This window comes from Botrytis fragariae (genome assembly GCF_013461495.1).
Source record: "Botrytis fragariae strain BVB16 chromosome Unknown tig00000045, whole genome shotgun sequence".
NCBI lineage: Eukaryota > Fungi > Ascomycota > Leotiomycetes > Helotiales > Sclerotiniaceae > Botrytis > Botrytis fragariae.
In genome coordinates, this window is record NW_023500991.1 from 2,248,470 (window position 1) to 2,270,583 (window position 22,114).

A 22,114-nucleotide genomic window follows, 5' to 3' on the forward strand; every position below is an offset into this window, starting at 1 on the left:
AGCTAACTCAACCGCACGGCTGAAGCCACGAGTCGCTCAGCCGTCAAAACGACTAAGGACAAAACGACTCGTGGCTAACCTCTCTCTTCGCACGTCCCCTTTCCTGCGCACCCCCAACAACAAAGGGGAAAATAAAATCATTCCCAAGTCCGCGCTCCACTTGGGTGGTTGCGAGTTGTGAAAGCCGGCTTAGAGAGAAAAATCATGAAACATAAAATCTTAAGTTTGGTCTTGGGTGCAAGGATGCATTCACAATTTGGGACGGGACTAGGTGGAAAATGGGAAGAAAGCTGAGACCCCCAAGTTCATATAAGCAGGGCGCCCACTCTTCGGCATTTGAGTTTTGGGATTGAAAATGGGGACGCTATGGTAATGCCATCAAAGTAGCTAAGCAAATGAGTGAATGGCAGGAAAGGAGCATTTCAGAGACAATAAACAATGGGGCGACGATAACAGGCATTTGGCAAGGGAAACTAGGTTAGGTCGATTCAAAAGCAGGGCAAAGGTCCAGGGTAGTGTTGATCTTCATAAGTTCATAGAACTACTCGGCGTTGGCGTTGGCGTTGGTATGTACAATGAACATGGGGCAGGCACAAGAAGGAAATTGTGGTGATGGCTCATGGGATTTCGGAGATAATGTGTCGCTGTAATGATTACCACCAGGATAACGCAAATCCTTTAGATTGACAATTGCACCTTGGTGCAGGCAAATGTATGTGATGTGTGGATGCATGATCTGGTGATCCTCAACATGCGCTCTCCAAAGAGATTAGAATGCTAGCTTTGGGAAGGTTTTCATGATGGCGCTGCCTCCTGCATGATATCGAAATATCCTGGGAGAAGAGGTTGGGTGAACTTGGGTGAGATAGTTAGTATAGTATCATCTTGAATCAAAAACCAATGTACGATATCGACTCAACTACCGTGCCGTGCCGTGTATAGATAGATAGAACTCTCGATCAAATCTGCACTGCAATCGTATCTGTAGGTGCTAGGTAGGCCGCCAGGAGAAAAATCCCCGGTATATCAGCCAAGACTGATTTTGAACGAGGCGTAATTTGCGTACTGCTCAATTGGGATTGAGGCGCTTGTCTTATTTCCATTTGTTATCGGAATCGAGAGCGCATTTGATATCTATCACAGATTGGGAAATTGGCAGGATGTGAGTATGCGAGCTAAGAGGTTTGATTAATCGATCCAGAGTAGTGGTTCGGCCTTCATTCATGTCGACGATTTGATTGTTCCATCCACCCCACTCCCATTAGATTACCAGTATTGAATAAGCCACACCTATAATTTTCATTATTATACCAATTATCAATAATGCTTACCCAACACCAACCCATCTCTCTCCCCTCCCCATTCTCAATGTAACCCCCGTCACATTCGCCATCGTGACTCGCCCGCCCCCATTCATCTCGTCCGCCAACTTCCCGCCCTCCAAACGCCTCATTTTCGGCTTCCACATATCCGTCCCCGGAATTTTTCCTGCATGGGTCAGGGCCCTTTCGATGCTGATAGTGGCCGTTTCTAATCAACAACAAAGATTACAGTCATTGCGGCTAATTCAACAACCGCTAGTAGTATTGAGGAATGAGCGAGTCATGGGCTCGAGGTAAAAGAAGCTAATGAGAAAAAAATCCTCTGGCTTGTCACGCTTGTGACATTGGCATTCATCCCCGCATACTATTGCTTACATAATGATTCAAGCATCCCTCAACCCATCCCTCAAGCATCCCGCGATTCGAGAAGCAAAAGTGATGAATCTCAAGCTCGACTAGACTCTCGCAATGAAACATTCAACATTCTGTAATTGCAAAACTATCTCAAGGTTCCAAAACTAAATCGTGTTCGAAATTTCTACGTGGTGCTGTCTTGAATTCGTGGTGTGAAGTAGTCTATATCCAATTCACCGCACCCAAATTCCGCTTCCCGAACAATCTAGCGCATCATTAGTCTTCCACGCTACAAGCCCGACGCCATATCCCCCAAAACTTCACCACTATCCAGCAGAAGTAATATTTAGGGTTTCTGCACATACATTCCATAGCGAACACCTACATCTGCAAGCGTACAGCGTACACAGGAAGGAGATTCTTCTCCCTCTGCATCTGATTGGCTGCGGGAATAGCACGAGGTTTGTGGAGAAAAAGCGGTCAAGTTGAGTTTTTTTCACCACTCAGGTCCTGTCCTCCCTAGTGGATGCATGGTGCTTTCGATGATAGTGAAGGAATGCATGCATTGCGTATACAGATGTAGAATGGCTGTATCTGTAGAAACAGATCACATCACATCACATCACATTTTACATACCCAGCGACATGAATAATGAATAAGAGGCATAGCCACACGATAAGGAATTCATCTCATATCCACGTCGTCTTGGGTCCCCATCCCCCGAATCCCAATATCTCGAAGTACAAATAAAGTAGTATTAGAGGCTTACCCTCTATAGATTGTGGCGTGCTGACTTACTGCGCATTCAATGCGCTAAACCCGGGATTGTTGTCGATCCGGGCGGCAGTCCAGTAGCAGAATCTCTAATACGGTACGCACATACCGTTTGGATCTCGTGAAAGAGGAGAAATTGGGAAAAGGGTGGTGAGAAAAGAAATGGCGGAAGAGCAAATCGGAATGGAAGGATATGATTGAACACAATAGCGTGGAGTAATTGATTAGTTGCGTCGAGTAAAATCGCTCCCCCACAAATGTATACGTGTGAATTTGCGCACGGCAGATGGGATACCGATCCATCATAATTGTCTTTTATCAAGGAAGTAGAATGTAGAATAGAGAATATTGATTGATTTTTGATATCATGTCTGTCCCGACTCGTGATCAAAGAATATGGAAAATCCACACTTTGTGAGGAGAAGAGAAACTCGACGCCCCTTCATCCTTCGCCTCGGTGTGATCTTCGGCGCTGAGTTTACCGAGTCAGTGATATCGCCGACCAAACGGTTTTATGTATTATTATCTCGTTTGAATAATACTATATATTATGTACTGAGATGAATCGTTTGCCGTTACAAATCGTTGCGATGATTAGTGAGTTCGAAATTTTTCTGATACAAGGTCACCACTTCGAGTGACAAGCCAAAGCATGCGGAAGGCTAGAACCGTCAAAATTACCTGTTCTTCATATTTCAGATCGCATCGATTTCTGTACATGTTTTGGGGGCCGTGAACCGCGGTCGTCGGCTGGTATGGACACAGGAAGATGAGGGATTTTCTTGATGGGTTGATAAGGAATTCTTGAGATACTTTCATTCACACCAATTGAGGGACCACAAAGAAAGAAAACAAATCGAATTGAGATTAATGTCCCAAATAGGGTTTGTGTACGTCGCATTTTGTATACATCTTATCCAATAAGTATTCGAATGGAAAAGGTTATACCTACCCTGTCAGATTTCTCCATACCATCTCCTGTCGTGATCTTCATCCCGCCTTGCCGAATGGGAAGGCTTGTTGTAACCTTATGATCCCAAGAGAGTCCTCACAGTATGTTCGCTTTAGGTTTGAGGATTGATTCAGAAGAACAATAGATAGAATTAGCAGACTTACTTTCCTTGGTGGTCAGCCTCATTATTGACAGGACGGTATGCATTATGAAAATATCGCGGCCCGAATTTCAATTGGCAGAAGTTGAAGGAGAGAGGGAGTGAGAGGCCAAAGGAAGCAGATGGTCATTGTAGCACAATGATGGCATCGTTGTTGCAGATGTTGGTATTGAATCGCGATACCAAGTTTTTGTCAAAATCACATTCTTGTGATTAATCCAATCCCACTTCCCCACACACCAACATCATACTTCCGTGAAACGTACTTGTAGATGCCGAGGCTCTCAATTATTTCGACGATTATAAACGGCGGTGCTCTGAACTGGTGATGCTATCCTAACATCACTGGTACAGTGGCAAAGAAACGCCATTTTCGAGGGTGGTGAGAAAGAGGCTTCTGTCCGTTTCCCTCTCAATCAATTGGATCAAAGCAAACGCTTGCCCTAACCATAAGATGAAAATTGCCAAGCATAGATACTCATCGACAACTAGTCTTGGTCTCAGTGGCTTGATGGTGGCTTTTTATTTATATCTGAGGTGACTGGGATTGGAGATTGAGAATGTTTACTTCTTCTTGCACTTACTCGTATTCTCACATTTTAGTTTCATGAGCCCAAAATGTTGGAAAGGGAAAATGCGACTACCCCTTCATTGTCACTCGTTTAATTATCGCCATGATAGCATAATTGAACAACCTCATTTTCTTTCGTCACTGATAGCTTCTGATTTGATATTCCCTTTAGCAATCGCTCCAGATTCGTGAGGAATGATGGCGTTCCCATTGTTTCGTGCTTAGACAAGCTTATTGGCGCCACCTGCTGCAGAGACAACCTCTTTCCCCGAACCCCGGTAAGATATGACGATTTCGGGGTCCATCTGATCCTCCTGCGCGCATTGAGCATTAAGCCAAGTTGAAGCTAAAGCAAGCCTCAGCAAGGAGGTGTTAGGCCCAGTACACCGTACTTGTGAAATGACGGTTGAATCCATCCGTTGAAGGGATTGCAGATTCATGAAAATTTTAGCACAAGTTGAAAGAGGGTCAGGAATTAAAATGATATCAAGTGGATTGAAATGGAGTAACTGGAAAAGGAGAACTTTCATTTGCTACTCATTTCATTCGCTCGAGAGTCAAAATGCCGTCATTACAAAAAAAAAGCGCGTCTCCATATTATCCATTTTTACAGTTTCTAAAAAAGAAACCCATTGAAATTAGATCTCAAAATAAGAATGGAGTCCCACGAGATTCTCGAGATGTTTGGAGACAAATGGAGAGATATGATGATGTCTAAACAAGGTATAAGGAAATTGAGTATGTGATTAAATCTTCCGGTTTCGCAGATGTGTATATGTATATAACCTTGAAGAGTGATTTGGTGACCAATGACCAATGACAGAATGATATGAGCATTGTGTACTCCATAATATGACTTTCTTCACACTCCCTTACCTTTTCTCTCACAGCTTGTGTGAACAGACAATCTTTTCCGCCCGTGCCTGCAACTAATAATATCTAGGTAATTTTAAGTACCGTGTTTGAGATTGATTGTACAGTACCGGACCGTTCTTCATTTGCAAGCTACCTTGAATGGAAGGGAAAATCAGAAGAGAAAAAAGAAGACATATCATTTTTTCCCATGCGCAGCTCATCAGTGTTCTAATTCTGAAAATGTATCTAGCTGTATGCAGATGTATGTAACCTAGTATCTGGAATCTCAAGTCTCAAAATGCAAACAGATGTAACACAGAATCTTCCAAACCCCACAATTGGAAAGATAGATGTCTGTTAGTTTGTGAGAGTGTGTAGTACATGCAGTACTTGGGTTGACTTGGGTTGAGTTGAGTTGACTTGGAATACCTAAGGCATATTTAGATCTAATCAGTGCGTTCGTGTTTGTCATACAACTTTGTGCCGTACCACTGCCAGCAAATAGCAGCACCAGTGTTATCATGGCAGCATCTATGTCATATGTACAATGATGAAAGTCTTCCCCCAAGAATGATCAATCAAATTAAGTGCATCGTGATGATTCTTGAACCTCGATATTGCACCTTCCCAAGAAGCTGCGTTTATCCCAGTCACCAAGGGCTCACATGTATCCCAACCGCCATTGATTCATCCGTTTGACGGAAGTGGCTGTCAGCGGTTTGTGCTGTTGCTCCCATTTTATATTGCAATTCATCATTGTTTTCTGTGAAAAAGGGATCAAAGTGGTACATCCGTTAGGGGGAGTGGAGTACGCTACACATGATGCTGGGCGTCAAAATCCCTACCGTAAGCTAAATTGTAAAAGACAATACGGGTAGTAGGTAATAATGGTAATAATGCGAATACTAGGTTTATCTTTTTCTTCCTTTTCTTCCTGAATTCTCTTGAGCGGAAGTTGAGATGCTTAGGAACCAATTTGAGTCCCGTCAATCAAGTCAAGCGCATTCGGTACGTGACATGTATCAGGAAGTAAAGTAAAGTAAAGTGGTGAAAAGATATGAAAAGACGTGAAAACACATAACACATAACACATAGTACATAGTACATAGTACATGGAACACAATACCACAATACATAGCAGTCGAATGAGATGTATCTTGAATGACTAATAGAACTCGAGTCAATGATGGAAGGAAAACAAAGATCTAAGACTTACATTACAATTGATCTAATTTGAGACTGACTACATACAACTAACTACCCACCTAGCATTTTATTACCCATTTTCATGATTCAGCTTTATCAAGTCGTTACCTGGTAGTAAGTAGAAGTAGTCGTAATAGTGGTGGTATGTATGTATGTATGTATGTATGTATGTGTGTGTGTAATTGGTAGCTGCTAGGATAAAACAATCTCAATCTCAATCTCAATTCCTCGTTTCTCTTGACCTATTCAAGTAATACTTGTCGCCGCTACTCGAAGAGACTACCCTACGCAATCCAAAGTAACACAATGTTAATATCTCGATAGATGGCTTGATAGCTTCATTGTTCTCCTAACTATCGCCTTCTTCAATATACAAAAGAAAGTAGGCGTGGTATGGTATTGAGTTTTATCGCATTGACTATGATGTTCTCTTTGGGATTTGATAAACACATGGAGACTATTCGAGAGACAGACCTCTTGAGACTCTTCTCTTGAGACTCTCCTCTTGAGACTCTGCTCTTCAGACCTTGAGACCTTGAGACCTTGAGACGCTCGAGAAGACTAGGTAGTAGGTAGGTATTAGATGGGTATTAGATAGGTGTTAGGTAGCTACTAGGGACATGGAAATGTTTGACTTTAGCCAGACGCCCCCACATAATACAACATTATTCCCGGGAATAATGCTGCCAGTTTGAGGAAGTGAATCTTGATACATTTCTCGGGATTAAAAGAAAAGAAAGAAAACGAATGAGTGAATGAGTGAATGAATGAATGAATAATGAGCCCAGGGTACTTGCCATACAAGGATTACGTACATGGGTCAAATATGCTCCGTACCATCAATCCTTGCTCATACTTACATCATGAAAAGGTGGAGCATTGGAAAAACACTGAGGGAACTACGGTACTAGGTGTAAACTAAAAATTCTAACTTTAACCCAAGTGGTGAAGTGAGGTGAAGAGAAGGAAAAAAAAGAGAGGGAAGGGAGGGAAGGAAAGGAAAGGAAAAGAAAAGAAAAGACAGAAAAAAAAAGGAAGATTGAGTAAAAAGTTTACTTTGACTTTTCTACTGTGATCCATTCTGAACCTCACTTAACACTTAACACTTACCTACTGGATTGAGTTAACTAAACTTTATTAATAACTTCCTTCCATTTTCAACTCATGATTTTCATCCTCATAAAAAAGGGTTCGTTCTGCTCTATCAAACATAAAATTCCCCTGGCTTCTGAGGTGATCATCCAGAAATCTTTCCTATTCCTTTCAATCATTCTCCAATTATTTATCGTTTCCAAGTAATAATCTGGAATTACCTGCCTACCCTCTCACCTGCTTTGGGGCATGTAACTTTGCAGATATATTTCCAAATCTCAGCCCTTTCTCGACAGACCAATCCTCCGATCATATCCTCTTTCAATCTTCTACTGTCTGCTCTGCGTCTGTGGGAAGTCACAACCCTAAGAGAGTAATAAGCCAGCAGCCCGTCAATAACTCTTCTACATTCAATAATCCGTATTCATATCAATATCAATCTCCATATCAATATACCTGGGCCTATCCATACAAACACACGCACAACTACCGCAGTATCACTACCTCATTCGAATTGACATCTTCCCCACGTATACACCATTAGTAGATCAATAGGACTGCCGAAGATCTGACAGTTGCTCTGACTCTCGAAACTTGTCAAGTGGGACTTGTCTGATGAGCTTAATCTAACAAAGAGAGAGAAGAAGAAAAAAAAAAGGAACACAGACACTACTTGACCCGCTCACCGCAACTACCCTACGATATTGTTAGCTTCTCCCTCTCTCCACATCAACTAGCAGCAAAAACACACACACACACACACATACATACACAGAGAGCAAGATCAAGTACCAAGTACCCAGCGGAACATAAAAAGAACAAGGGCAGATAACTTGCGTCGATCATTTCTGAAGAGATTCAAGTGCAACTTGGGCCCCGCTCTTATTCAACACCCCTCCTACATCCAAGTAACAAGCATCCTCCACCAGACGAATTCTCCAATTATCGAACGCCTTGACTAGTCGTTCTTTGCTCTCCAAAAGAAACTACTCATCTCAACACCATTCAAGGATTACCCCACCCAACCATCATCCTTGATTGCTCCTTCCCTCCATCCTTAAGCTTTCTCTTCACCCAGACTGAAGCACATAAAGAACGCTGATCCCACCCGTTGGCACCTCACTACACTTTACTGATCGACTCTTCCTTACCTCGAGAACTCTTTCTTTATCAACACTAAAACACGACCATTACACGGGATCTTACATCGGATCTACGCTTTATTGATACTACACTACACTACACTACACTTCTATACATACAACAAGTATACCATACACCACGCGCGCCATTGTTTACTTGATCAGTATTTTAAACTTTGTATTTTTACACGTCCACCAAAGATGACAATGACAATGGACCGACAATCGCCTTTTGACAGTGGTATGCACTACAACCACAACTTGCCATACTCGAATCCAGCCCCGGTGACATTCATCCCACCGAACTGGGGTGCTCCAACTTCGGCTCCTCACACCAATTCCAGCATCTACACACCAACTTTGGGACTCGAGGGTATTGAAAGGCAGCAGAGTGCACGCATGAGTAGCCATGTATCAGCGGGACCGTATAGCGTGCCAGTTACTGCGGCATCAGCAGGTAACCTCTTTTCGGATTTCTCTGGAGTGGAACAGGATTTACTCACCAGTCAACAAGATATGATGAGCCCTACTCGTGCTTTACCACCTGGATATGGGAGCGACGTCGGGTATAACAACGCACCATCGCCTGCTCACACTGCTTACACGTCAGCCCCATCTCCATTTGATGGCGCTGGCTATGCGCCGGCACCAATCCCATCCGCAGTTCGAGCATATTCCGTTCAGCAACAAGATAACTCGAGACGACTCTCACAACCGTCAGTATCCTCCACTTCATTCTTCGATGTTCCAGCCGATGCCCCGCGGTCCCATCGTCAGAACTCCCTTATTGACTTTCATAACAGAGGATTGCCAAACAATGATAATGCCAGCTATCTACGAGACCCAACCATGGACGGCGCAAGAGACATGCTTGCCATGAGCCAAAACACCACACCAAGAAACATTTTTGGTCCAGCACGAATTGGAAGAGGATCGGCCGATTCATACGGTTTCCCATCAACACACTCAAACCATTCGTCGATTTCATCATCATCAAACAGCTACCCATACTACGGCGGCTCTGTCGATTCTTCCATGTCCGACTACTCGAACGGTTCTGATATGGAATCAGTATCAGCGAGAACCTTGCCTCCACCCGGTAGTATTCTTGGCGGCGGAAACCCACCTTTACCTCCTCAATCCATGATGGGCTCATTCAGCTCGAAAGTATCGACCAGTACACAAAAGAAGCACAAGTGCAAGGTTTGCGACAAGAGATTCACCAGACCAAGTTCTTTACAAACACACATGTACAGTCATACTGGGGAGAAGCGTAAGTTACTCACATTCGACAGCCAGTGCAAGCCATCTGAACTAATTGAAAAATAGCATTTCCTTGCGACGTTGAAGGTTGCGGCAGACATTTCTCAGTTGTATCAAACTTACGAAGACATAAGAAAGTCCACAAGGGCGACGCCAAATCGGAAGCTGGATCCGATGACCATCACTCAGATGAATAAATTCTACGTCTTTTAACTTGTACAATACCTACTATACATGTTACGCTTTGTTCATATTACCAATTTTACGACAATAGACGACCAAAAAGATGATTGGTCAACCAAAATCTTCGACGCAAATTTTATTTGTCTTAATGCTTCAAGGCATCATTTCAATACCCTTTTTCCTTTGCGGTGGTATTAGCGATTGAAACCTCCACATCTTGATTATCAATCTGCGACTTTTTGAAAACGAGAGTCCTCTTTTATATATATACGATGCGGACGGGATTGCAGCCACGAAAACTTATATTCACTTCTAATTCGATCACTACATGGTTGTCCTCTTTTTCTTTTTTTCGAGGCACCAAACCAGAGTTACATTTGGGATTTTCGGGGCCAACATCTGCGCTGTCTGGGACGGGAGCAAAGATCAACATGTGCTTTTAATGGATGGCGTTGAAAAGGTTTTCATCTTTGGCGGCATGTATCTTGCCAGGGGCATTGCGGTGGGAATTTGATTTGGCACGTTCCAATTTTAAATTTGGGCGTGCTGTGTATTGTTGTACTATTAGTTTTGTTTCTCTTTATTTTTCTTCGTTCACTCGTTCAGACATACCCCATTTTGAAATGCGATTATCGGGAAAGGGGAATTAGGAAGGATGGTTGGTTGGATGGTTTTGGGGGTGGCAATGGAATTGGATTAGATGGATGGGGTGAACAGAGCGCTGGAATACCTTGAGTCGGATTGGTATTGACCTGGACGAGGTCAGGTTTTATACACATACCGTCGCTACGATTATAGAAATTAATATTACGAATAAAATATCATAAACTTTAATATTTTACATTTGTTGGTGTCCTTGAGTGGCAATTTTGCAAATAATGTGAATGGATAGTTGATGTTGTGGAATATACAAATGCGATGTGGGGGATTCACAAATGGATAACGTATGTATGTATGCATCTTTGATATATATCCATCTGTCTATCTGTCCTAGGGGAGCGATTGGGGGAGGGAGTTCATCTGATGTTTATGTTTGATGTTTGATGGGGGGATGATCGTGATGATCGTGATGATCTTTTGATGGGTGGATGTTTGATCTTTGGGTGAAGGGGGTGGAGGAGGGGCAGGGGGAAGTAGGGAGTTTGTGTGCGTGAGTGAGGAAGAGGAAGAGGAAGAGTAAAAGGAAAGAGTTAAAGGTAAAGCCGAAGAGGCTAGGTGTTATGGTATGGTATGGTATGGTATGTTAGGAATGTATGGATGGATGGATATGTGATGGGTATGTATGGATGGATGGATGGATGGATGGATATATGTGTGATGCATGATGAATTGGGGATAAGGTGATGAGATTGGGGAGATCATTGAGATCACGTTACTGGATGGATTTATTTGTTTGGATTTATTTGTTTGGATTTGTTTGTTTGGATATTGATATTATTGATATTGATTTGAAGGAGGGACGGGATGGGAGATGGGAAGGGGTTGGAGGGGAATTCGCTAATGGTTTGTAGGTAGGTAGGTAGGTAGGTAGGTAGGCTCTAGGTAGGTAGGTAGGCAGGTAGGTAGGTAGGTAGGCTCTAGGTAGGCATGTATAAGATGTAAGATATAAGATGTAAAGATGTATAAGAGAGTGATATTATGAATTCAAAATTGCTAGGGTTTTCTAGAGAGTGTGTTTGGGATTTGATTGATATGTATATGGATATGGATATGGATATCAATATGGATATGTATATGGATGAATGGTTATATGGTTGTATAAATAAATACCTAAAGCCATTTTGTAGATTTTCCATAGTGTGGTTGTGTGATTGTAGATTGTGATTTCCAATATCATACGATGGAATTTACCGTATAATTTTACAATGTAATTTATACGTTCAAGAAATAGCAGACTTTTTTTAATCCTTACTCATTCATCTATACTCAATACTCTCTAATACACGCTCCAAATTCAATACTCTCTCTAATATACAGTCCAGTAAATCAATCCCAGCATCAAACCAAATCAAAAAATATCAATGACGTAAATGTACATCCATCCATACATCCAAATATCCATACGACGTACATCTCCCCCCCTCCCCCCTGAATTCCTGAAACGCGAAAGCTTTACAGATGGGTAATCGTTTGAAAGAAATGATTGTGAGTGGTTGGATTGTGAGGGTGATGAGGGAAGGGTGTAGTGGGGTTGGATGGATGAATGGATGAGTGAATGAATGGAGGGTCATCTGCGGTTTTTGATGCGGTGGAAGTTGGGTAGGGTATGCATGGTGGAGGAGGGGAGGGGAGATGAGGAGGGGAACACAGCCTCGTTGTTTTTAGGCTGTTGGGTGTGGTGCTGGGGTGTGCTGGGGGTGGATTGCTGGGGATGTAATTTGTAAATAGGTACTAGGTAGTTATGTGGTTGATGGGAGAGAAATTGAATTGGAGATGTTGCTCTACCGATAGCTAGGTGTGTATGTGTGTATATAGAATTAGAAAACTCTTATATGTATTCCAAGGAGATTTCTCTATAGGGTATAGGTATGTATCTAGATAGATAGATAGATATGTACGTATATACGTATATATGCACAATATACCGCCTACCTCCTACCCAAACTCATAAACAGGTGAGCTACATACGAGAAGCATGCCTGAAACCACTATCCTACTATATCGACCTTACCGCCATTTATCCAGTACTGGGCCCATCTTGTGATCACAGATAAATGATGATTAGATAGTTGCCTAGTTACATATACATTCATTCTCATTTACGGAACATACGACCGGATCACTCTAACACGAAACGAATAGATGATGCTGAGATTGTAATTTGTGAGTATACACCCAGGGAAGAAAAATGTAACCGAAATCTTCACATTCACAATTGTATGTATCGAATGTGTACTCTGCGTATCGTCGTCATGGATTCATATATACTCTACTACAATATAGATTGATACGTGTCTAGGTATGTATCAGATAAGATTTTGGCCCGATGTTAAAAGACCCGGATCATCGTAACCTCCTCGGACTCCGCAAACATGAAACCGGCCCGTTATCGTCGATATATTACTCGAGATGGAATGGAGGGGGGAGAGTATAGGGAATGAATGTTAGATAGATTAATGAGAGGGATATAAAGTACAAAGTAGAAAGTATAAAGTAGAAAGGAGAAAGGAAAAAGTGTAAAATGTCGGTATGAGATAGAGGTACGAATCAATGGTTGGATGGGATGGATTGTGAAACATAGTTTGAGTATCGATGTGATGTTTGGCAATTGATTGATTGGTAGAGGTGAGTGGTTATTTACTGGATTGACTAGGTGTGTATACACATTACATAGGTATATAATACCGACGCGCGAACATCTGGACCGTGATTGACAGATTGACAGATTGATAGAGAGAGATATCTGAACATCTCATTTGATAATGAGAATGAACACGAGAATGAAAGGAACATTTATATATAGCAATGGATCAACACATCACATCTAGAACACGGTAAATAAATGAGCCCGCGAGAATATGACCGAGACGTGGAGAGTTGGAGAAAAACACCACGCATTCCTTCTCCAATTTTTTGGAGAGAATAAAAATATAAAATTGGAGAAGATCGAGCACCACCACGATGTTTGATTCCTTTCTCCACGTGTCTAGAACGCGGACGGTTTCTGAAATTCGGAGAGAGATTTAGATGGTTGTAGATGCCTGAGGTACAGAGGATAAGAGTTGGGAATGGGAATGGGAATGGGAATGCATGCGGGAATGTCACTGTGATGTTATCATTTGTAGGAGGTTGATAATCTCAACGCTTAGTGGAGATGTGGAAACTGGATGCTGCCGGATCGCTTGGGAAAATATGTTTGATGTGTTATTGTTATGTGTTATGTGTAAAGGGATCTCTTGTTTTGGAGATCCGCAAAGGAAGGATGTTCATTCTCCACTGAGCATGTTTTTTGGTCTCCTCTCTCTCCTCTCCTCGCCTCTCTCATCCTCGTTTGAGACTTTGAGACTTACTTTGAGTTTGGATTGATTGTGTGGTATAGTATGGTGTGCGCGTGTGTGCTCCATAGAAATTGTTTCTACCCAGACGATCACATATGAAATCTTCGATCTTCACTCTCCCGAGGATAGCGGCATGGTACCGAAGGATAGAGACTAGATAGATAGATCCAGAATGCAACATACACGCGCTGTATCCGCCATCAATGAATGGTCCGTCAATCATCTCATCGACGGAGTCTGTTCCGTCGACTCCATCTCCTAACGATTGTCCACCCAGTCCCCCAATTGAGTTTGCGCTCAAACCAGCATTTATCTGCTCAATCGCATTCACCATCTCTAATCTATAATCCATCATCCATCCATAACCTACCCAACACCAGCCAAATGGGGTCCAAAAACGATAAGAAAATGATTTCAACGGCAGATTTCCCCATTCGCTCCAACATCTGAGACATATGACATCAATGGCTTGACCTGTAAATTGAAATCCCCTCAACTCAACGATTTTTTCATTTACAAGAGTACACGCAGTGGAGCCGGGTGCCCCTGTTCGCCAAGCCTTACCTGCGGTGTAGCAGATGGATTTTTTGATTCAGGGTCTTGGGGTCTCGGTTGGCTTGGGAACAAGGTGAAGTTTGCACGCGCTTTGTGCATGGATGGGCAGGACGAGTTGACGAATGGGAAGGAGAGGGACGGGGAAGAGGTGGGTATTACTTGAAAAGGACAATTCGGGGGAAGGAACGGATTACTGGTTTTGGTATATCTTTTTTGTTTGAGGGGGGGGTTTGAGTTTGGGGGCTTTTGGACTCTTGAGGAGGATATTTTTGGATGTGGGTGGATGTGGATGTGGATTGAGGAATGGAGCGGTACATACGGTACGGTACCTGTTATTCTCCCCTGTGTCGTGTGGAAAGTTGTACAAGGGGGCAAGAGACATCACGACCATGGAATGGATTTAATCGATGTGTTCCTGAGGGCGAAAAGCTGGGAGTGAGGAATGAGGAATGCGGATGCAGTATCGACGACGTCATTGTTGCCCAATCGATATGTCGCTGTCGTATTCACTTGGTTACTTTGTAGCCTGTAGATACCTTGGTGGGTGTTGAGATTAGGTACACATTTCGTATTACGCACACAGTCACAGACAGTCACAGGCAGTAGTTTGGTGGCGAATAGCCCGAGTTGTGTAGAGATTTTGCGAATGGTAATGTAATGTAATGCATGTTCGTTCTTGTTCTTGCTCTTCCTTCTGATTTGGTAATTCTCTACCCTGCTGTCTTTCCATCCTATCATTATTTATCCTATCATTATTAAGATGAAAGCAGGGACTTTGATTACATAACCCTAACACAATCTTTTTACATATTGATATTTTACTTTTTCTGTTTTATTACTCCATCACCCGAAAAGATACAAACCAGGGTTCATTCTCAAACTAGGCAAGTCGGTTTTTAAAATGAATGAAAGATAGGGGAAATGTCTAAGATCATGCCTTCGAGAAGAACACATAGAACGATAGACGAGATTGGAAGATGGACCATTCCCTTTCTTTTTCGGGGCTATGTGGTATGGTGTGTGATAAACGCTTGCTGGGTACCTTTGTTTGATGAACGCGAGGATGGGAGATAGCCTACTTTGCTGGGATAGGATCGACAGCAGAGCGGACAAGGCGAGACAGAGAGAATGTAGGGGTTCACTCTCTCTTTTGTTGTTTCCAGGGTGTGTGTTTGGGTTTTGGGGTTTATTTACCTATTTATATCGATAGACTAGATACATAGATACTCCCGGAATAACCATTTCCACTTTTTGCATGCACATCCCGAAGAGAATCATCGGCCCTTACAAGATATAGATATGGATACCCTGAGGATCATGATGCGGAAGAGGAAATAGGAAATAGGAAATAGGGGGCCCTGTATAATGCGCCCGGTAACGGCGTCAGCTACCGTAAACTTCCTGCGGTGTTTCAATCTAATCTCCTGTTGGGGCTGATCGCGAATGTTGGAGGTTGCTGGTGAGATAGATGTGATGCACATACATACGAAGTACGTACCATACATCCATGGAAGTTCGTGAATGATGCAATGGAGTTGGAGGTATATACGCACCTTCTAGAATGAGTATGGTAAGGTAGGGAATGCGATACGGAACATGACTTGAACACTGCGTACCGAGGTATCGAGAAAAATGCAATGATGAGAAAGGGGAGTTGTATGCGAAGATAGCGCGGAATGCAAGTGTATTTCTACAGTTTTACTATCTATCGTATCGGAGCGTGGCATATCATTTCTTGTTGGTGCAAAGAATCTGTCACGAAGCACCGCTTCTGCAGTCTGTAGTATCACCTGACAAACGTTGTGATTTGAATATACGTTTCTCATAATGATGTAAAGATACATACGTACATAAGTATGTCATCCTACAGAAGAGAGTAGTAGTACATGGCGTATTTTCACGATTCATGTAATGCTACACACGAAGCCGTGATGCAGAATGGTAATGTGGGATAGTGATGCAGTGAATCGAGATGACGTCCTGGACATGTTGTGTAGCGTTTGTGTTGTCGATGTTCATGTGGTGCCTACCTACCGCGTAAGGAACCCGGGATACAGAGATGCGTGATACGTGGTATGTGGCTAAGATTTCTCTTCTCTTGGGGTGAAGTATTGCTAGTGCTGCTATGGGATCATGTGTATGAATTGAGAGGCGGCTTTCTGTATGTGTGCAGATGATAATGGTTTGGGGAGTGGGTTGTATCATTATTGGATGATGAATGATGAATAGATAGATGGGTAACCTTGCATGGAATTGTAGATGTGGTATGAGAATTGGTGACTTTATTAGGTACTTATAGGAACATCAGAGATACAATCGTTATTCTGATATCGATATTACTACCACTATCAGGTGTTTTCACATTCATATACTAGTCGATGAAAAAGTAACTTCACAATACATACCTACTAGCCGAGTGGGATTATACAACGCAAATGCTCGTTGGTAAATAGGAACCACAAGGGTATAGAAAGAATAAGACTTGAATATTCTAGATGTAATGATCTCGTGCTTCGAATTTTCGCATTCGTTTTTTAGTTTAGGTATCTGGGTAGTCGCAGGAATAATCTCAATCTTAATCTCAATCTCAATCCTCATCCCCTTCTCCACAAACTCACTAGTCCAGAAACCGCACGGTATTTTATTATCTTGTCATGAATGCTACTGGCCTGCCCAATATTTTCTATTCTAGTAGCTTGAGGCTTCACGGGAAAATATCTCGACGTTCAGTCACTTGCCCAGCGTACAATAACTTCACATCCAGCACCCCCAAATGATCATACATACCATTCTTCATTCTCCATCCTTCATTCTTTATTCATCATATATATCGCACGAATGGGCAACTATAGACAAGAATCGAAACAAGCAAAGCAGAGAATGTAAATATGAATAAGGGACAGGAATCGCAGAATAGCTAGTTAGCTTGCTATCCCTGAATGCTGTAGTCGCAGCGGATAGAGAATATCGATCCATATCTTACCTCTTGCCTGCAAAACTGATGAGAAGCAGAGCAACCTGGTGAATGAGAAGGATGAAAGAATGATGAAGCTAGAAGATTTCTAAGTCCTTGCTCATCAGCTACACCATGGTTATCTGTCCCCGTGTTTTTGAAGGGGAGAGGCGCTGCTCTGGTATTCTGCAAGTGCAGCACGTCGAAGTGCAGTGCAGTGGACTATCATAAAATCGATTGCTTAGTTTCAAAAATTATGTCATTATACCAGCAGTCTGAAAACAAACATGTATTTTTGGAATCCATTCTTGCAGTTTCTACGTAGTATGTTCGCGTTTTGATCACACATCCATTTCTAATCGTAATTTCTATAACCCCTACCGTTTGTCTTACTATAGTCTATTTCTATCTCCACATTGATGATGGCGAGGGATCTTTCAATCAAGAGTACATCCGGAAGTCAGAGCATGAATCACACCATTCAGTCATGTGAATCATGCGATTTGACTCCTCAGTCACACCGTGAAAGAAAGGCCAACACGTATTTTCTACCCGAACATCGGCATGGAAAGTAGCCTGATCTCAAAGTCAGAAATCAATATCGATATCGGCGTCATAGACACACGCACGAGTTCTTCAAAAAAAATTGCTCCAACTTTTCAAGAAGGATAGTAAGTTTACATTGTGGCAAAATTGCATATATATCGATGTTGCTTAGTCTTCATTGCTCCACGAGAATCGGCCGGTCGTGGCGATGAAAATTCCAATCTATACAGTACTGCAAAAGCTGATTGGTGACCTACATTTGAAGACGCCTAGCTTCATCCCTATTGCTTTACATTCGGTAGCGAAATCATCTTCTGCACTAAGCACTATCCGATCTTTCGAACTGTAAATTCTCCAAAAGCAAGGAATCGCAAGTGAAAGAGTATTGATTCGGTGCTATCAGACAGTTTGTATTGCTATTGTTCATTGTAGAAGCTATGCTGTAATTACATATATGTGTGTCTCCCCAGCCGCTAAACAAATCTATCTCCAGGTAGTTAAAAGTGCAGACAATCATCACTATCAAAACAAACTCTATTCCGTCGAAATGGTTCGTGGCGATCAACTTGCCGTTTATTTTGTGCTCGCACTTCCAATAAATACAACTTCTACAGCGACGAATCTATATCATATAAGCGACTTGTTTGGAAAGAGGCTGGGGAGGACCTACCCAGCTGTCGCAGCAAACACTTCAATCGTTTTCGCCGATGTCCAATATGACAGGACGAATGCAAAGAATGTCGTGAAGCAAAGCATAGCGCCTATTCGTTTCAACGTGGTATCGATAAGGTATAATGCTAATATCACAATTCCCGGGAAAAGGGAAGCAAGGACCGAAGTGAGCACTTTAGCGGCTGATCTGACATTAGACTCGGAATAATACGTTTGATTCCGTTCAATATCAACTCTTTTGGTTTTCTGCCGTCCTTTAGCCTTGTCAATGGGACGAAAAAGTGCATGCTTACATTTCGATGACGCCCCCATACAAGATCATAAAGAGAGACTAGAGTAATAGCAACCACTCGCGAAAACCCACTTTCTCTCTGAATCAGAGTCACTTGATCTGAGGTATTAATTTTGGCATCCGAACCTGATAATTTGCCCCATATTTCTTCCTCTGGTTTATGAAGAAACAGTGCACCCCGATCTTTATCTCTCAACCATTCGTGAAGTCTTTCAAGGTCATATTCATCGGGCTTGTCTAGCCGGAGAACTTGAGATACTTGTAATAATGCGCTATCTGAACTCGAATTTAGATGTGATTAGATTCATACTAGGAGCTCACATCTGACCTACTATACTTGTGAAGCGTATCATTAATTCTATCTAGCAGCTCCAGTTGTGAGCCGGGGGATATCTGTCCAAACTCCCGCAGTTCATAAAAGCTTTGCGTGAACCCTCTTTCCTGTGGATTACTGCTGTCGTCGTCAATATCGCAGGCGGCTTCGTAACTGAGCTCGAGACCTGCGAGTTCGGCTTGTAATCTCAACAAGTTGAGCATGTTTAGCTTTGAAAATCGTCGAAATATTACAACGTCGTCGACCTCGGTCATGAAGGTTGCCAATTTGCGATAGCCTCGTTCTGGGGGAGGAACCCTAGATTGCGCTGTCGCTCCAGTATTTTGAGATCGCATTGTATGGATACTTGCAGCTGTATGTATCGTGTTTGCTGTTCCAGGTTCACGATCGACTCTTTCCATTGAGCCTTGATCTAATATTTGTGGGTGTCCAAGTGATGCTGAACACATTGATCCTATGATAGTGAAGATTGGTGATGATATGGCATTATAATATCCATGGCGGGTACTGTAAGATGCGATGAGATTGTTGCAGGTTTAATATTTAATGGTTTTGGAAGCGGAATTGTCAAGACGGCCCACGAGTATGGAGTTGAGCAGGCTGCGCATTGTGTATCCTGGTATGTACTCGCTTCCACTGCCCAAGGTGCAGTGGACATGCATCTCTATCGACTGTGCCGCTAAAATGAGATTTGGTCTTCGGTGAGTAACGAAATTCGCAATGCTATTCGCGGAGTCAACGAGAATGATCAAAGCTTCCACACCGAGGATGCTTGAGGCACAGCCTCAGCTGAACATTAAGGGCGCTAAGCTGCATTGTTCTCCCGACATGCTAAAAGTCGATTCCAACTTATCAAATTACTCTTCTTGCTTTAGGATAAGAACCGTAGACAAATCCTAACTATTGTTTGAATCTGTAATTCAAATATCCACGGTAGCAATATTTGTACAATGGCAGATCCATCAACCATATTAGGCTTCGCATCGTCTATGATTGGAATTATCGACCTTGCAATGAAAATACAGACGGCTCTTTACGATGCAGCTTTACTTAATAGAATGGCTAAAAGACACCCAGACTTCGTGATTAATGATCTTCCTGTTTTAATAGCTTTTCTACAGGATATCAAAAATTCATTTCTCAACTCTAAAGAACCCCTTCCAGCTGCCGCTGAAGCTTCCATGCGCAGCTGCGAGTCTTACATGATTCAGCTAAAGGAAGAACTTCATAAGCTGTATGGTCCTGGCCTAGATGGAAAATTGACAGTCTCCCGACGGTTACGCATCTCGTCACGACAGAAGACCCTGGGTAATGGGTACCGTTCTTTCAGACAATCGGTACTCCTTTTGAAAGATGTTTGCTTATTGTATGAGTCCTTCATTGATCTTTCTCCCAGTGGTATTCTCATTCATGTGTAGCTTCAAGATTCAAGAACTCAGTATTAAACAAGTCAATGCGAATGAAGTTAACGAACGATCCATGTAAGTTCTGATGTTACTTCACATGCAATGCATATACTGACGAAAATTACTCTACAAGGCACGAAGTGCTATACCTTAAATCAATGCTATTTGAAACGCAAAGGATCTTATATGATCAATATGGGCATGGGGATAGACCTGATAAGCACCACATGCAGAAGACTAGTCACAGATCTCAAAGCATGGTGCGACATACACATCAATACCAATCTGAGAGCGAATACCAAGATGATATTAATGACGCATCACTACTGCGTTTACAGCTTGACCTTCAGCTCAAATATCCAGATAAGACTACTTTAACAGCGGTAATCTGTCCAGAAGTGCAGGGTGACCAGCCACCAAAGATGAAAGTCGCACGAGTGTTGCTGGACACCGGTTCCGAAGTAAACGTCGTATCCGAGAAATACCTTCAAGAAGTTGGTTTGAGTCATTTAATCACCGAGATACCAGAAGACGAACAGTTTGACATGGGTGGTATCGAAGAGCAAGGGCCAGCTTGGAGATTTAAGAGAAAATTTACATCAAGATTCTACCTGTACAGCAGCACGACTACTGACACTGCAGAATTCTTTGTGACAAAGAGTTCTAACTGGGATATCCTCATTAGCCAGAAACAGTACGTCAAGCTAGTAGCAGAAAGAAGCTCAGCTAGCAAAAATTTCCTATGGATGCCCAAGAGAAAGCGAGATCCAGGTAAGATTGCCCTTTCCTGATAAAGCATACGGTGCACTAACATGTCCGTAGCGAAAGAAGCTGAGCAGAGAGAATTTGAGCGGAGTCGACAGGAGGTTCTTGAAAATCATAGCCGTTTGTACGAAGAAAGGGAAAATATGAAGCGGTCCAGCCAGCTAGAAAGTAGATATCTGCCTGCAGCTGGTCGAGCATGGACTGTCGACGATAATAGAAGAGCTATCATGCCTGCTTCGATTTCTGAAGCAAGCGGCAGTGGAATGGGAGATTTGTCAATTCAGATGGACTCTATCGACGACCAAAGATTAGCAAAATTGAGAGAGGCGTCGATAAAATCCGGTACTATGCAAGATGAACCTGACGATGAATCGAAAGATATCAACTAGGCTACATAGCGTGATAGACAGACCACACGACCATATCGCTAAAACTTTGACCAAATGGAATACAATGGTTCTCTACATTGGCTGAACAAATGTCTTGATTGAGCAGCTTTAGGCCAATAGAGAGGGCTTCTTGTGACCAAAGAAGCATTCTTAAACGATAGATCGCGGTACGGGTATATCATGGACAAAATCATCTTATGGCTTTCGCAACTTTAAAATTTCGCCATTTAGAGTTGATGCTGCGCCAGGAGAATTATTCGACATATATTTTACTTGATCATGAAGTATTACGGAGGTCGCCCTTCAAATGCCTTATCAAAGATAACAAG

At 42.5% G+C, this 22,114-nt stretch overlaps 3 protein-coding genes across 3 annotated transcripts; 2 read left to right on the forward strand and 1 right to left on the reverse strand.

The window, feature by feature from the left end:
- Nucleotides 1-8,630: 8,630 nt before the first annotated feature.
- Bfra_003877 (putative c2h2 finger domain-containing protein) lies at nt 8,631-9,889 on the forward strand (the record flags this gene model as incomplete). Its single annotated transcript, XM_037334282.1, has 2 exons — nt 8,631-9,702; nt 9,759-9,889. 2 exons carry the CDS (start codon nt 8,631-8,633, stop codon nt 9,887-9,889), a joined length of 1,203 nt encoding a protein of 400 aa, XP_037194369.1.
- An 8,611-nt stretch (nt 9,890-18,500) lies between these two features.
- On the reverse strand, nt 18,501-19,674 carry Bfra_003879 (uncharacterized protein; the record flags this gene model as incomplete). Its single annotated transcript, XM_037334284.1, has 4 exons — nt 18,501-18,549; nt 18,598-18,845; nt 18,893-19,167; nt 19,224-19,674. The coding sequence occupies 4 exons, from the start codon at nt 19,672-19,674 to the stop codon at nt 18,501-18,503; spliced, it is 1,023 nt and encodes a 340-aa protein (XP_037194371.1).
- A 501-nt stretch (nt 19,675-20,175) lies between these two features.
- Nucleotides 20,176-21,785, forward strand: Bfra_003878oa (uncharacterized protein; the record flags this gene model as incomplete). The annotated part of the gene is made up of 4 exons (XM_037334283.1): nt 20,176-20,591; nt 20,644-20,706; nt 20,765-21,402; nt 21,454-21,785. 4 exons carry the CDS (start codon nt 20,176-20,178, stop codon nt 21,783-21,785), a joined length of 1,449 nt encoding a protein of 482 aa, XP_037194370.1.
- Between the last annotated feature and the right edge of the window lie 329 nt (nt 21,786-22,114).